This window comes from Tupaia chinensis, unplaced genomic scaffold, assembly GCF_000334495.1.
Source record: "Tupaia chinensis unplaced genomic scaffold, TupChi_1.0 Scaffold000009_1, whole genome shotgun sequence".
Taxonomy (NCBI): domain Eukaryota; kingdom Metazoa; phylum Chordata; class Mammalia; order Scandentia; family Tupaiidae; genus Tupaia; species Tupaia belangeri.
This window is the reverse complement of record NW_006159439.1, coordinates 2,212,813-2,226,063: the sequence shown is the minus strand read 5'-3', so window position 1 is coordinate 2,226,063 and position 13,251 is coordinate 2,212,813. Positions and strand designations below refer to the sequence as shown.

Below are 13,251 nucleotides of genomic sequence, written 5' to 3'. Positions count from 1 at the left end.
GGTGGCTTAAAACTCATGCCGGGCGCGTGTGCGTGCATGCCCAAGATCCCGAGAGGAGAATGGAGGAGAAGGGATTGTGGCGTGACCATCCCCCATGGGGGGTGATTTCTTGCTTTCTGTCTCTATGTCTCTCTCTGTCTGTCTGGCGAGTGCACGCACGCGCCCTACAGTGAAAATCTCTCCAAAAAAAAAAGAAGAACAGTTTTAGGCTTTTATTTTCTGGGACTTTTTTTAAAACTCAATTAATTTACATTCATTCCCTAAGCATCATCACAGCATACAAAATATGATTTCCCATCCAGTGGGATATATATTCCCACTGTGCAGAATATACTGCACAGTGGCTTAATCATTCATTTTATAGTCAAAAATTTTCCATTTCTAGTTTCATATATATGTATATGTTTTATATATATATGTTTACCCCTATTTCTGACCCTCTGTCCTTTCCCACCCTCTTCTGACTCCCTCTGGTGTCTACAGTTATCTTCCATTCCTTTTCCCCCACATTGTATTGATCACACAATTTCTTAAATACTCTAACTACTTTCAATAGCAATTTCAGCTGGTAATTTCAAGAAAAACAGTTTTAAGTTAAATCAAATAAATCCTAAGGAATTTTGCTTAAAACTTAAAGCTAGGAAACAGGTTAGGATTCTGTTCAAATGGTATGTACATGAACCTATCAACATCTCAAGACAGGACACAAATCCTTAAAACCAGACAACAAAGCCTAGAAGAAATTCACTAATGTTTTAGTCAAGTCATAAAATTCTATTTCACCAGTTCAGTCTCATGTACTTTATCTTCTATTGTGGTTCAATCTTCCCCATTAAATTCTGGGATATAATATGCAACTCAAGGCTTGTCCCTATGTTAAGTTGGGCCTTTTCTTAGTTTTTGAACTCTTATTTCTGTGTATCTGTATTTAATTTTCCTGATACAGCACTCTCTTGAGAACTTCTTGGAGATCTGGTCTGATGCTGGTAAATTCTTTCAGGTTTTTTTTTTTTTTTTTAAATCTGAGAATGTTTTTGTCTTTTCTTCCCATATGAAGGATAATCTTGCCGGGTACGGTATTCTTTTCTTAAGTCTATGTTCCTTTATTGGAGCAAGATTCCTGACTCGTACACAGTGATGTATTCACTAAACAAAGACCTGTGCAGAAATTACATACTGTCCATCTAGACAGGGTTGTTACACTTTGTCCATTGATGGAATAGTTCCATTATAAACTTCTATATGTCAAAAAGCTTTAATTTGATGAGGCTGTTCATTAATTCATCTCTGAAAAAGTGGCATTTCCCACTATACTGTACATGATTAAAAAGCTCACGCGTTAGGTAGCCTCTCTGCAGTGGCACTGAGCAGAGCTCGTCATCCCACCGAGATTCACAGTCAGCCATGTTTGGGAGCCTCATGCTAGAAAACGGGGACTTATGGACCAAAAAAAGTATTCGTAACTTCCAAACCTGACTTCTTACTCCAAGAACCCGTCTTCTTGGCCATACTTTATGTGCCAATGAAGACGTGCCATCAACTGTCCCATATGTACCTTGGCAGTAGAGCACCAGTTTGTCTGATGGTGGTCACAGACACAAAGGCCCATTTAAAAAACTGCCAATTTGAGATAAAAACACGAGATATTCAGAACTGAGTTTTGAGCACTCTCGCATCCCAATGATAGTACTGATAAATCAAGAGCAAATTGTACCCACATTTCCCAGCTGTGGGGGCATTAATACATTGATTTAAATCCCTTTACTCGGTCCACACAACCCTGAGAAGTCATCCGGCAAAGTGCGTATCAAAAATAATGAAGTTCGGGTGACAGTTTGACAGTGAAGTGATCTATACAAGTCAAACTTGGAAGGTCACAGTAAGCCTATCTATTCTGAGAGAAAAGCATCAAATTCTTGTGTACACATTTAGCTTTATTGTAACAAAGCAACTTGTACATCTCTAATGTTTAAAACTGACCAGCTTTCCTTTCCAGTAAAACAAAAAGAAAATTTAAAAATAAACAGGAACAAAAGTACAATAGAGAATATCAATTCCAAATAAGATCCTACAGGTTCTGCTGATTCTCCCATCGAGTCGCAGGACTCAAGTCACCATTAGGAGAGAATTTTATTTTTAAAAGTGTCATTTTCAACTGCAAGGATGTCCATTAAACATCACAATTAAACATGCCAAAGGAGAAGCCATGTTGTCAAAATGCCCACTTAACCCACCCAAACATCTCAAACCCTCCCTTTGCTGACTTTCTATAACCCATGTTTTTAAATTTTTTTTTCTTTCTTTAAATTGAAAGTAGACAGATACAAAATGCTAACTGTCCATATTCACATAGAGACACAGTGTAATCTCTGAGCCCAATATACAGAGAAAGGAGGAAAAAAGCTAGAATTCTATACACTACTACATAGGGCCTAGCACCCTCCGACTTCCAGCAGAGCGAAGGGAGCAGAAGGATCTTCTTTTTTCCCACAGAGCATGGTGGTGTTGATTCCAAACAGTTTTTGTTGAGATAGGAAGGGATCAAAATGAATTTGAAACAGAAAAAGGTAGAGATTCTTTTCCCATTGTTTCTGCTCAAGGTTTTTCCCCAAAAAATAAGTTGAGAACCATGGTGTAGAGAAAAGAGACCTCAAGTACAGGGTGACTGAGCACAAGAGGGGGATAAAAAAAGAGAAAGATAGGAGTTAAGTGGAAGGGCCAGGAACTGGAGAAAAATTTTTTAAAAAGCAGGATTGGAATCCATCAGTGTTCTGTCAGTCACCTTTTCCTTCATCCTCCTCTCCTTCATCATCTTCTTCATCTTTTTCACCTTCATCCTCATCTCCTTCTTCATCAATATCTTCCAATCCTTCTTCTTCTTCTTCTTCTTCATCTTCTACTTCTTCTCCATCATCCATATCGGAAACTAAGTAGTACTGTAATGGATTTGGCCAAATGTCATCTTTGGTGACCTCCCCTAACTCATCTGCACCTACATCAGAATGGTTAGTAAACCAAGTAAAGTAGCTCTCTGGTTCCTCATGCTGCTTCTTCCTGCTGGTTTTATTCTGTGTTCGACTTGAACATTTCGTCAGATCCTTTCCAGATTTCCATTTGATTTCAGTGGACTTTGAAGATGGATCACCACTCTCATTCAGATGAAAATTCTTTGGAGAGAACTTTATTTTTGAAGTAAGGATTTTAATCAAAATAAAAATCTATTCTGTAACCTGATTTAATATCTTCAAATTCTGTCACTTCAACTCTGGTCAAATAATGCAGCGCCTCTTCATCCTCCTCTCCAAGCAGTGCAGACACTTGTGGATGGTTGACAAAAGTCGTTACCCAAAAATTTGAGATTTTGGCGATCAATTCTGACCTCTTCTGAAAAAATGGTTGGCGAAGTTTATTCTATTTCTCTTCTACTTTCAAAATCTCTTCACTGGCTTGTTCATTATGTCTGTTTATTTCCTTTGTACTTCATTGATATGTTCAGTTGCTTATTCTTGTTCTTTTTCTCTCTTGGGTGAGTCCAGAGAAGCTAACACCTCCTCCGGCCTCGAGGCAGGGGGCAGTCTTGGTTTCTTCATTGGAGGTGTGAGCGAAAACTGTTGATTGGGGGCCATGTTTCCAGGAAGGTACAGGCACCAGACCCAAAAACCACCTTGCTGGCCAGGAAGACCCTCTGAGAATTCCAGGTACAGTATTCTTGGTTGAAATTGCTTTTCCCTTAATACTTTGAATGTATTTTCCCATTCTTTCTGATGAGAGGTCTGCTGTTAGCCTGATGGGATATCCTTTGTAGGTAACTTGATGTTTTTCTCTTGCCAATCTTAGTATCTTGTCTTTGTCTGTGGTTTTGGTCAATCTGGCTATAATGTGTCTTGGAGAAGATCTTCTTGGGTTGATTCTAATTGGGGTCCTTTGTATTTCTTCGGACTGGATCTTTGAGTGCCTCTCTAGGTTTGGAAAGTTTTCTTGTAGGATTTCATTGAATAGATCACCCATGCCCTTATGAGACTCTTCGTCTTCTGGGATACCAATTATCTGGATGTTCTGACGCTTGATGGTATCCAATGTTTCTTGTGTATTATTCTCATTTTGGGGGGCCATTTTCTCAGTCTCCATGGTGGATTTTTCTAGGCCAGCAATTTTCTCTTCTATGTCTGAGGTTCTATTTTATGTATGATCTAATTGGCTTTTAATACTTTCAAGGGAGATTTTGACTTCCTGTATTATAGCCTTCATTTCTAACAGGTCCTTTTGACTCTTTCTTAAGTATATATAACTCCTCTTTTAGGTCTTGCAAGAATTTCCTCACCTCCTGGAACCTGTCAGCTCCTTTCTCCTTTCTCCTTCTTCTGCAGGTCATTGTCTCTTTTCTCTTCCATCTCTGTTAGTTTTGCCATTATGAATATTCTAAATTCTTTATCAGACATTTCCATAATTTTCATTGAACTATCTGTGGATGAAAAGGAGTTATTTTTTTCCCTGGGAGAAGAGGTATGTTCTTGCTTTCCCATATTTCTTGTGGTCCTGTGGTGATTTCTAATGATCTGATGGATGTTATATTTTTTTCTAATTCTTAAGTTCAATCTGAACATTCGGAAGCATGCAGAAAGAGGCGATCTGTAATCTCTTTGCCATTCCATTGTGATCCCTTTGTGCAGCAGATTCAGTACATATTGAGGAATATGTTAATAGTATTTGGATGTTTGGCTATAGTTCCCTTAGATCCATCTAGGACCACAGTAAATGGAGATTGAGGAGTGGAGAGATGAGATTAAAAGAAAAGAAAAGAAACAGAGAGAGAGAAACAACAACAAAGAAACAGAGAAAAATAAAACAAAACAAAAAAATCAAATAATTATTATTTTTAAAAGGCACAAAATAGAAAACCGTGTGGCATGCTCATGCACTGCATGAAATCACTAGTTCTCAGGAGCCTAGAGAAATCGTCTTCTGAAGGCCTGCCTTTTGCCTCTCCTGCCTGGGTGGGATGGGAAGAGGGAATTATTACCAAGACAAAGGTGGGGCTGAAAGCAAGAGAATACTTTACCTTAAAAATTAGTTCTCAGGAGACTAGAGAAATCGTCTTCTGAAGGCTTGCCTTTTGCCTCTCCTGCCTGGGTGGGACGGGAAGAGGGAATTATTACCAAGACAAAGGTGGGGCTGAAAGCAAGAGAATACTTTACCTTAAAAATTTTTTAAAAGGAAAAATTATGAAAAAATGAGAAAACAGACTGAGACAGACACAGAGACAAAGAGAGAAGGCTAGAGGAGCTCCCTACCACTCAAGTTTGTGGGCTAGAGGCTGAATTATCAGTAGGAAATCTTCATTCCTCTTTTTCCCCTGAAATCACTAGTTCTCAGGAGCCATGAGGAATTGTCTTCTGAAGGCCTACCTTTTCTGAATCAATTAGATTCAATTTAGTGAGGTTGAAAAGTTGTTATTAATCACTCCTCCTTAAATACCAATTTGCTTGTAATTATTGAGTCTCAGCTTCATTGAGTGGTCTCACACAACTGGCATGGTAAAGTTAGAAAAAGGAGGAAAGGGATGAGTATTTAAAAAAAGTCTACCATAACATAATCTAAAATATTATTATGGAAAAGATATGAACTTTTTAAAATGACTAACATTAGATCTTGTTTATCCAATTCAATTTTTTTGTCTGCAGCTTTGGCTTTTGTTTTCCTTAAGGAGGGAGAGCAAAAAAAAAAAAAAAAAGAAAAGAAAAATTGTGTAGCCATAGATTTTATTTTCTAATTTTGTCATTTCCAGCCACGTGGGAGTACAAAGCAAGGGAGAGAAACACCCCCAACAGGGTTGGATTACACCATAATCCAGTTCCCTTCTGACCTCCAGCTACTCAGAACTTTGGGGCATGCACACATATGCCTAGCATGTTTTAGGGTGACCATGCTGGAGATCTAAACCCTACAGACTATGTGGTTTTCCAATGCTGCAGTTGAACGTGTAACCAACTGTACCAGGAGCTGGGTTTATATATATTATTTTTGTAACTATATAAAAAAGTATGTATGATTGATCAACAAATGTTTAGTAGTACTGAGCTTTTTATCATAAATGTATACTCTAGGATGTAAAATCAAAGATTCTCACAGTTCTAGTTAATTTTATATCACCAGCTGCCAAAATCACTCACCCCATTCTTTCTTTGTTATCTAAAGAGATATACTTCTTTTACTGAGCACTTGGGGGGGGGGGTGAGTGCTGTATCTACAAATACTTCTTTCCATTAAGTCCTCAGTCTGATTTAGATGAAAGATACAATTATCATAAGATTTCCCCCATTGGTACAAGAAAGCCCATTCCCAAGGGCAGTGGGTTCTTTCATAACCAGCTGCGACTATGTTAAACCACTGGAAGGCCAGTCTTACTTAGGGAGTTAGGAGACAACTATGGATCTTTCAGGTGTTCATTTGAAATTCCTTTCTTGGCCAGCTGCAGTGGCACAACAGTAAGGCATTGCTCAGTTATGTGGAGGCTATCTGGGAAGTTCCCAATTCTTCTTCTAAGGTCCCCATGTATATGCAAGGCATTGTGTATGCTCATGATGCTGGAAGGCTGCAGCTGGGGGTAAATCATAATGTGAGGACCCTGTTGGGAGGGCCTCTCTCAAGGAAGAAATATAAAAATAAACTATAAAATTTTTTTTTTCATTTCCCTCCTTCTCTTCTCTTCCTTCTCTTCTTTAATAATCCCATAAAGAAAGTAAGAAAGATCTGGGATTAAGTATGAAATTCAACTTCTACTCAAACTTTATTACTTTCTTGCAGCATTAAGACTATTGATAATTCTGTAGTAGAATTTACACAATCATTTTTTAATACAGAGTTTGATAAATTTGGTTTAAATATTTCCTTTCAGATAGTGCCTTTTAAAAATAATTTTTAAAATGATTTTAAAACCTGAGATAGTGCAACTGAGTCTTTCTGACAAACCAGTGTTGAAGTGCAGATTTCCCTTGACTTGACTGATCCTCTTAACAGTTTACTTCCTATCTTTGTTGAGACTAAAGAAGGTTCTCTCAGGACCAGCAGTTAGCATAATGGCTATATTGCTGGACTCCCATGTAGTCGACCACAGTTCGAGTCCCTGACCCAGTGACTTATGTGCTCACTGGGCACATGTGCGTATGTGTCCAAGATCCTGAGAGGAGAATGGAGGAGAAGGGACTGCGGCATGGCCATCCCCCCTGAGGGGTGATTTCTTGCTTTCTATCTCTCTGTCTCTCTCTCTTTCTGGCGAGTACACCACCCTATAGCAAAAACCTCTCCAAAAGAATAAAAAAAAAGGTTCTCTTGATCTTGGCACTATTAATTTACTGGGCCTGACAGTATTTATGACAGGAAACTGTCTTGTGCATCAATGGAAGAAAAGCAGTATGCCTAGCATTTACCTACTAGTTACTAATATTATCTCACCCTTTCTTAAGCCCTGACAACTACAAATGCCTCCATACATTACCAAATGTTCCCAGAGGGGCAAAACTACCCTGTGTCTTAAGAGTCATTGCAGTAAAGGTACCCATAACAAATAGGAGATAATTTCTTCTTTTTTGTTTTTGGCAAAGATTTTTGCTATAGGGCATGTGTGCTCAAGGAGAGACAGAGAATGAAAGAGAGACAGAAAGTGAGAAATCACCTCCTAGGGGGAATGGCTATGCTACAATCTCATCTTCCCCATTCTCCTCCTGGGATATTGGGCATGAATGTACACATGCCCAGCGTGAGTTTTTAAAGCTGCTTTTTAAGTCACTGGGCCAGGATTTGAATCACTGTCAACTAAATGGGAGTCCAGCAATATAACCATTACACCATCTGCTAGTCCCAGAGATAAAATTTTAAAGGTGAAAAATAGTGAATACATAGGCAAATTTAACAACCATAACATTACTAGAAAAATTAGAATTCTAACACTGAAACTTGAGTAAAGAAAGAAATAAAAAAGTAGAAAATCTACTGTGCAGGCCAGGTGGTGTGGTGGTTAAGGTGGCTGGATTCTACATGGCAGATTGCACTGTCCAGTCACAGACTGGGCAGAAAAACAGCAGGAGCTTGTGCATATGTGCCCAATGTCCTAAGAGAAAAATGAAAGGATTGCTGTGTGGCCATCTCCTCCTGGGGGCACTTTATCATTTTCCTTCTCTCTCTCTCTCTCCCTCTCTCATTCTCTCTCTCTCTAGTGAAGTGCATGTGCCCCATAGCAGAAAAAAAGAAGGGGGAAGGAGGTGGCCAGCCAAGTGGCAGGACAGTAAAGTCGGCTGGATCCCACATGGATGACTGCATGATTTCAGACCCAGATCTGGTATGAGAAACATGGCGAGTGCTTGTGCATGCATGTCCAAAAATCCTGATAGGACCATGGAGGAGAAAGGATTGTGGTGTGCACAATCCCCCAGGGATGGTTTCTCACTTTCCCTCTCTCCCTCTCTGTCTCTCTCCATAGGAAAGCACACACACTCTATAAGAGACTAAAAAAATAAAAATAAAAAAGGAAAGAAGATGTGTGTATTCCTTCATACAGAAAGAAGAGACAGAATAGGCAAAATTAGCAAATTATTCACAAAACTGTCCTGTTTTTGACTCTTCAAATACACGCTGGCACAAAATTAATCTACTTACCTTTCTTCTCGTAATTTTCGCACTCGTTCGGCCCTTTCTCGTTTCTCTTGTTCCTCGAGAGCACGTTGTTCTGCTGTGTCTTTTTGGATGCGTTCGTTTAAGGCATCAAAGTCTCTTGCAATGATATGTAGCAGCCAGTAAAGGCCTTTTTTAATGGACTTGTCAATTTTTTTTCCATACCCCAAGACTGCTGAACAAGGTTCCTACAACAGAAATTTATCTAACTCAAAGATTAAAATAAAGGGATCAACAGTTGGCATAATGGCTATGTCTCTGGACTCCCATGTAGTTGATTGCAGTTCTAGTCCTGGATCCTGTGGCTTAAACTCCCACCAGGCGCGTGTGTGTGCGTGCCCAAGATCCCGAGAGGAGACTGGAGGAAAAGGGATTGTGGCGTGGCCAATCACCCCTGGGGTGATTTCTCACTTTCTGACTCTTTGTCTCTCTCTGGTTTTCTGGTGAGTATATGCGCCCTATAGCAAAAACTCTCCAAAAAAAAAGAAAAAAATTAAGCCATTTAAATTATTCCAAAGCATCTACTTCTTATTTAACTCACAAATCACACCTTTGCAACAAACACTAAGATTAGTACATAGGGGCTGAAATACTTTACACATATCTGGAAGCTATAAGAGACATTATGACATAAGAAGTTGACAGTGTCAGTTACAATTTTAAACAGGCTTATTGGAAGACATACTTGAACTGCCAGAAAAACTGCCTCTATTTATTAAAAATACCAGGAAATTTTAATTCCATCTATCAGGGAATTTATAGTCATAAACAATCATAACATTGACAACCTAATGATCAATTTATAAAATTAACATTTCCTGTCTATATTTCTTAAAAAATTTTAAGACAATGCTCCTGATAAAATTTTCAAAACTCAGGACCAGCAGGTGGTGTGGTGGTTAAGGTGCTGGACACTCTCACATGGTCGTCCACTGTTCAAGTCCTAGACCTGGTGGCTTGCTTTCTCACTTTCTCTCTCTCTTTTTCTGTGTCTCTCTCTGGTCAAATTAAAATAAATGAATAAATAAATTAAATTAAATTAATAATGCTGAAAAAATTTTTTTCAAAACTCTTATAAATTTCTTTTATGTATAAATTTTATATTTATGCATTTCCTTTCCTGCTTTACAAAATTCATAGAAGGATGTGCTAGTTATACTATACTATCTTATCAGCAATACCTTAAACAAAGCAATGTGAAAATCTATGAAATCATGAAGGATAGTTTATGGAAGTCAGTTACAACTAAGTAAAAACAAATATTGCAGTATTAAGCAGTAACAGTGAGGTGGATTTCTTTGGTTAAAAAAATGCTTTTAAGACTGTTTTCTAACTGCCTATCGCCTTTATAAAAGCTAAGTTACAGTAAACATATTTCAAAGGACACAGTGAAAAAATAACTTACTATTTGACAAAGACACTTGTGCTCATTGACCAATTTTTCCAGAGACAGACATTCTATCACATCAGCTTCTCCTAAAGCCCCTTCCTTGTCTTGTTTATTTGCCAACCTAGAGAAACAAATGAGGTAATTTAATAGCAAATATATAATTGAATAAAAATTTTAAAATACATTTACCATGTTATTTAAAAAAAAAATATTTCCCAAAAAAGAGAGAGAGAAAGAGACAACACCCTCCACTGGGTCTCAATGCAATGAAGGCTCCCCCAGCTTCAGGCAGGCCAGAAAGGAGAGAGAGAAAGAGACAACACCCTCCACAGGGTCTCAATGCCATGAAGAATCTCCCAGCTTCAGGTAGGCCTGAATCATGGGTAAGTATGTGTTCGGTGTACTCAGGAAGGTCTTGGATTCAAAACCATTCTTCCTACATAAGGCTGCCTCACAAAATGTTACCTTTTATTGTTGCATTACTATATGAGCCATTGAACATGTTCTTCTGTTTTAAATAAAATGGTCATAGAAGTACTCTGATTGGGGAGATATGTGATTTCTTCCACTTAGTTTAAAATCTACTGATTGTAGAACATGCCAGTTTTACAAAGTATTGATGGATTTTTCTTTTATTTATTGCTAAAATAATATTTGTAAAAACTATTCTAACAAAAGGGAAATCAGGTAAAGAGCAGTGTCAAAAAAAGGTAAGCAATAGATCAACAGGCCAACAAAAAAGCAACAAACGATACTTTCTCCAGCTCACATCTATAAATTCTGTCCTTATCTTAAAATACATTGTATCATGATGTAACTGCCCTTATCTCATGTTCTACCCTTCTGAAAATATAAACTGTACCTCTTTTTTTGTTTTGTTTTGCTTAGGTTTTTACCATAGGGTGCATGGACTTGCCAGAGACAGAGAGAGGGAAAGTGAGAAGTAACTCTCCAGGGGGGACCAGGTGAGATGGCCACAAGGCAATTGTATCTCCTCCATTCTCCTGGCATTAGGGGCACATATGCACATATACCTGGCATCATTTCCAAGCCACCAGGCCCAGAATTTGAACTGCAACAGGCCATGTGAGAGTTCAGTGCCTTAACCACTATGCCACCTGCTGGCCCAAACCATATCATGTTTTAAATATCAAAATATTTATTTGAGTTCATCCACTTATGTGTAATTATGTCCATATAAATGCATAATTTACAGAGACATAAAACCACTTCCAATTTACTTGGCATAGTGGTGGACATTAAAAACAATACTCAGTTAAGATACAAACTGGGGAAAACAAAATGAAAAACCTAAGTAAATTCTAAAAAACAGAAATTACAACATACTACTATTTGTCTATCTGATGACAGAGGTTAAAAAAAAGTGCAATAAAATACCATCACAGGGCCCAGCCCTGTGGCACAGTGGTTAAACGCGGTGCATAGGGAGCCAGATCCCACATGGCCAACTGTGGTTCAAATCACAGCCCCAGTGGTTGTGAACATACTTGAGTACATATGTGTGCATGCCCAAAATCCTGATGGGATGGAGAAACGGGGAAAAAAAAAAAAAGACTGTGACATGATCGTGTGGGGAGTGCTTTCCCTTTCTTCTTGTTCCTCTTTCTCACTCAATCATGGGGTAAATAAGTAAAATAAATTAAAAATAAAAGATAAAAGCAAAACAAAAACAAAACCAAGATAGCTCAGAAAGAACTATTTTCCATCTGTGTCTCTTTCTACTGTTTATTCCTTCCCTTCTCTAAGTAACCATTTTCATTAGTGTGTAGTGGAGGGAAACGATATTTTAAAGACTAAAATTTGGGTATTATAGATACTCACTGCTTTTTTTTGGAGAGGTTTTTGCTATAGGAAGCATGCGCTCACCAGACAGAGACAGAGAGACAGAAAGTGAGAAATCATCCCTCAGGGGGGAATGGTCACGGGGCAATCCCTTCTCCTCTGTTCTCCTCTCAGGATCTTGGGCACGCATGCACATGCGCCTGGCGTGAGTTTTAAGCCACCGGGTCCGGGACTCGAACCACGGTTGACTACATGGGAGTCCAGCGACATAGCCATTACACTAACTGCTGGTCCCAGATACTCACTGCTTTTGACTGGTGTGTGTTTGCGTGCATGTATAATATTTTTATGTGTAGATATCTTTCCTTTCATCCTAAAAGGCTAGCATATGTATCATTCTTTTTTTTATAATGAGGCATTTTATTTGTATATGTGTATTACATATATATATATATATATGAATCTTCCCTTTCATCCTAAAAGGCTAGCATATGTATACATTCTTTTTTTTTTTGAGGCATTTTATTTGTATATGTGTATTACATCCCTAGAAAAAGAATCCCAGGATCTTCCCTCCTGTATGTTTCCGTTTTGCTTCTTCATGGTCCATGATGCCAGCTGAGGTTGTCAGCGCAATGAAGCCAAGCTGACACGATGGGAGCAGATTATTCTGCCATTTCTCTAGATCTTTGAGTTGCACATCAAATCTAGGGCTGATCACGCCACACTTGTTTAACCTGCCAGTGAGGTTCACAACAATTTTTCCAGCTCTGTGGTCATCAATTATTTCAAATTCACCAAGGTAACCATGCTTCATCATCACGGTCAGAAACCGGACAATGACTTCGGAGCATGGCCTTATAAGAACCTGGCGTTTGCCTCTCTTTTCACCATTGTTGATGCTCCTGTCCTCAAATAACAGGTAGAACAACAACAACAAAAAAGGGGCTCTGAAATCTGGTAGTACAAGGGAGACCTTCATTTTTCATTTTCCCTGTAAATATTTCCCCTGGCAAAAATTACATTTGAATAAATAGCTTAACATACATTGGTGGGCAACTTTAGTTTTTCTATATCAAAAACTATGGATAAAATTTATTTTAAAATAAAAATAGGTATAGTGAAAAGAAAGACAGGGTGAAAAGTTTAAAGATGTGAGCTCTTTTCTGACTGCTCTGCTTCTGAAAATTCTATGGTTTTATTAACTAAGCCTTATAGGGGATTTCCTAAAGTAGGATAAAATTAATCACATTAAAGTAAATGGGACAAAAAAGCCTTTACACTAAGCTTCTTTCCATTTCTATTTAACTCTATATTTTTAGTAAGTTTTGATATCTCCTAGAAAGAGATATAACCTTTAAATACAAACTCCTATCATTTTTGAGTGATGT

At 38.2% G+C, this 13,251-nt stretch overlaps 1 protein-coding gene and 2 pseudogenes across 3 annotated transcripts in view; all 3 read right to left on the bottom strand.

Annotated features, from left to right (window-relative positions):
* ARL13B (ARF like GTPase 13B) overlaps window positions 1–13,251 on the bottom strand; it is an 83,307-nt gene that overhangs the window by 16,889 nt on the left and 53,167 nt on the right. For all 3 annotated transcript variants that reach the window (XM_006139873.3, XM_006139874.3, XM_027765944.1), the window contains exons 4-5: window positions 10,073–10,178; window positions 8,653–8,855 (exon numbers count right to left, since the gene is read on the bottom strand). In XM_006139873.3, the coding sequence (XP_006139935.1) occupies window positions 8,653–8,855; window positions 10,073–10,178 (309 nt within the window). The remainder of the gene's footprint in view (window positions 1–8,652; window positions 8,856–10,072; window positions 10,179–13,251) is intronic.
* LOC102489670 (protein SET-like) lies at window positions 2,775–3,679 on the bottom strand (annotated as a pseudogene).
* Window positions 12,381–12,842, bottom strand: LOC106736421 (40S ribosomal protein S15a pseudogene; annotated as a pseudogene).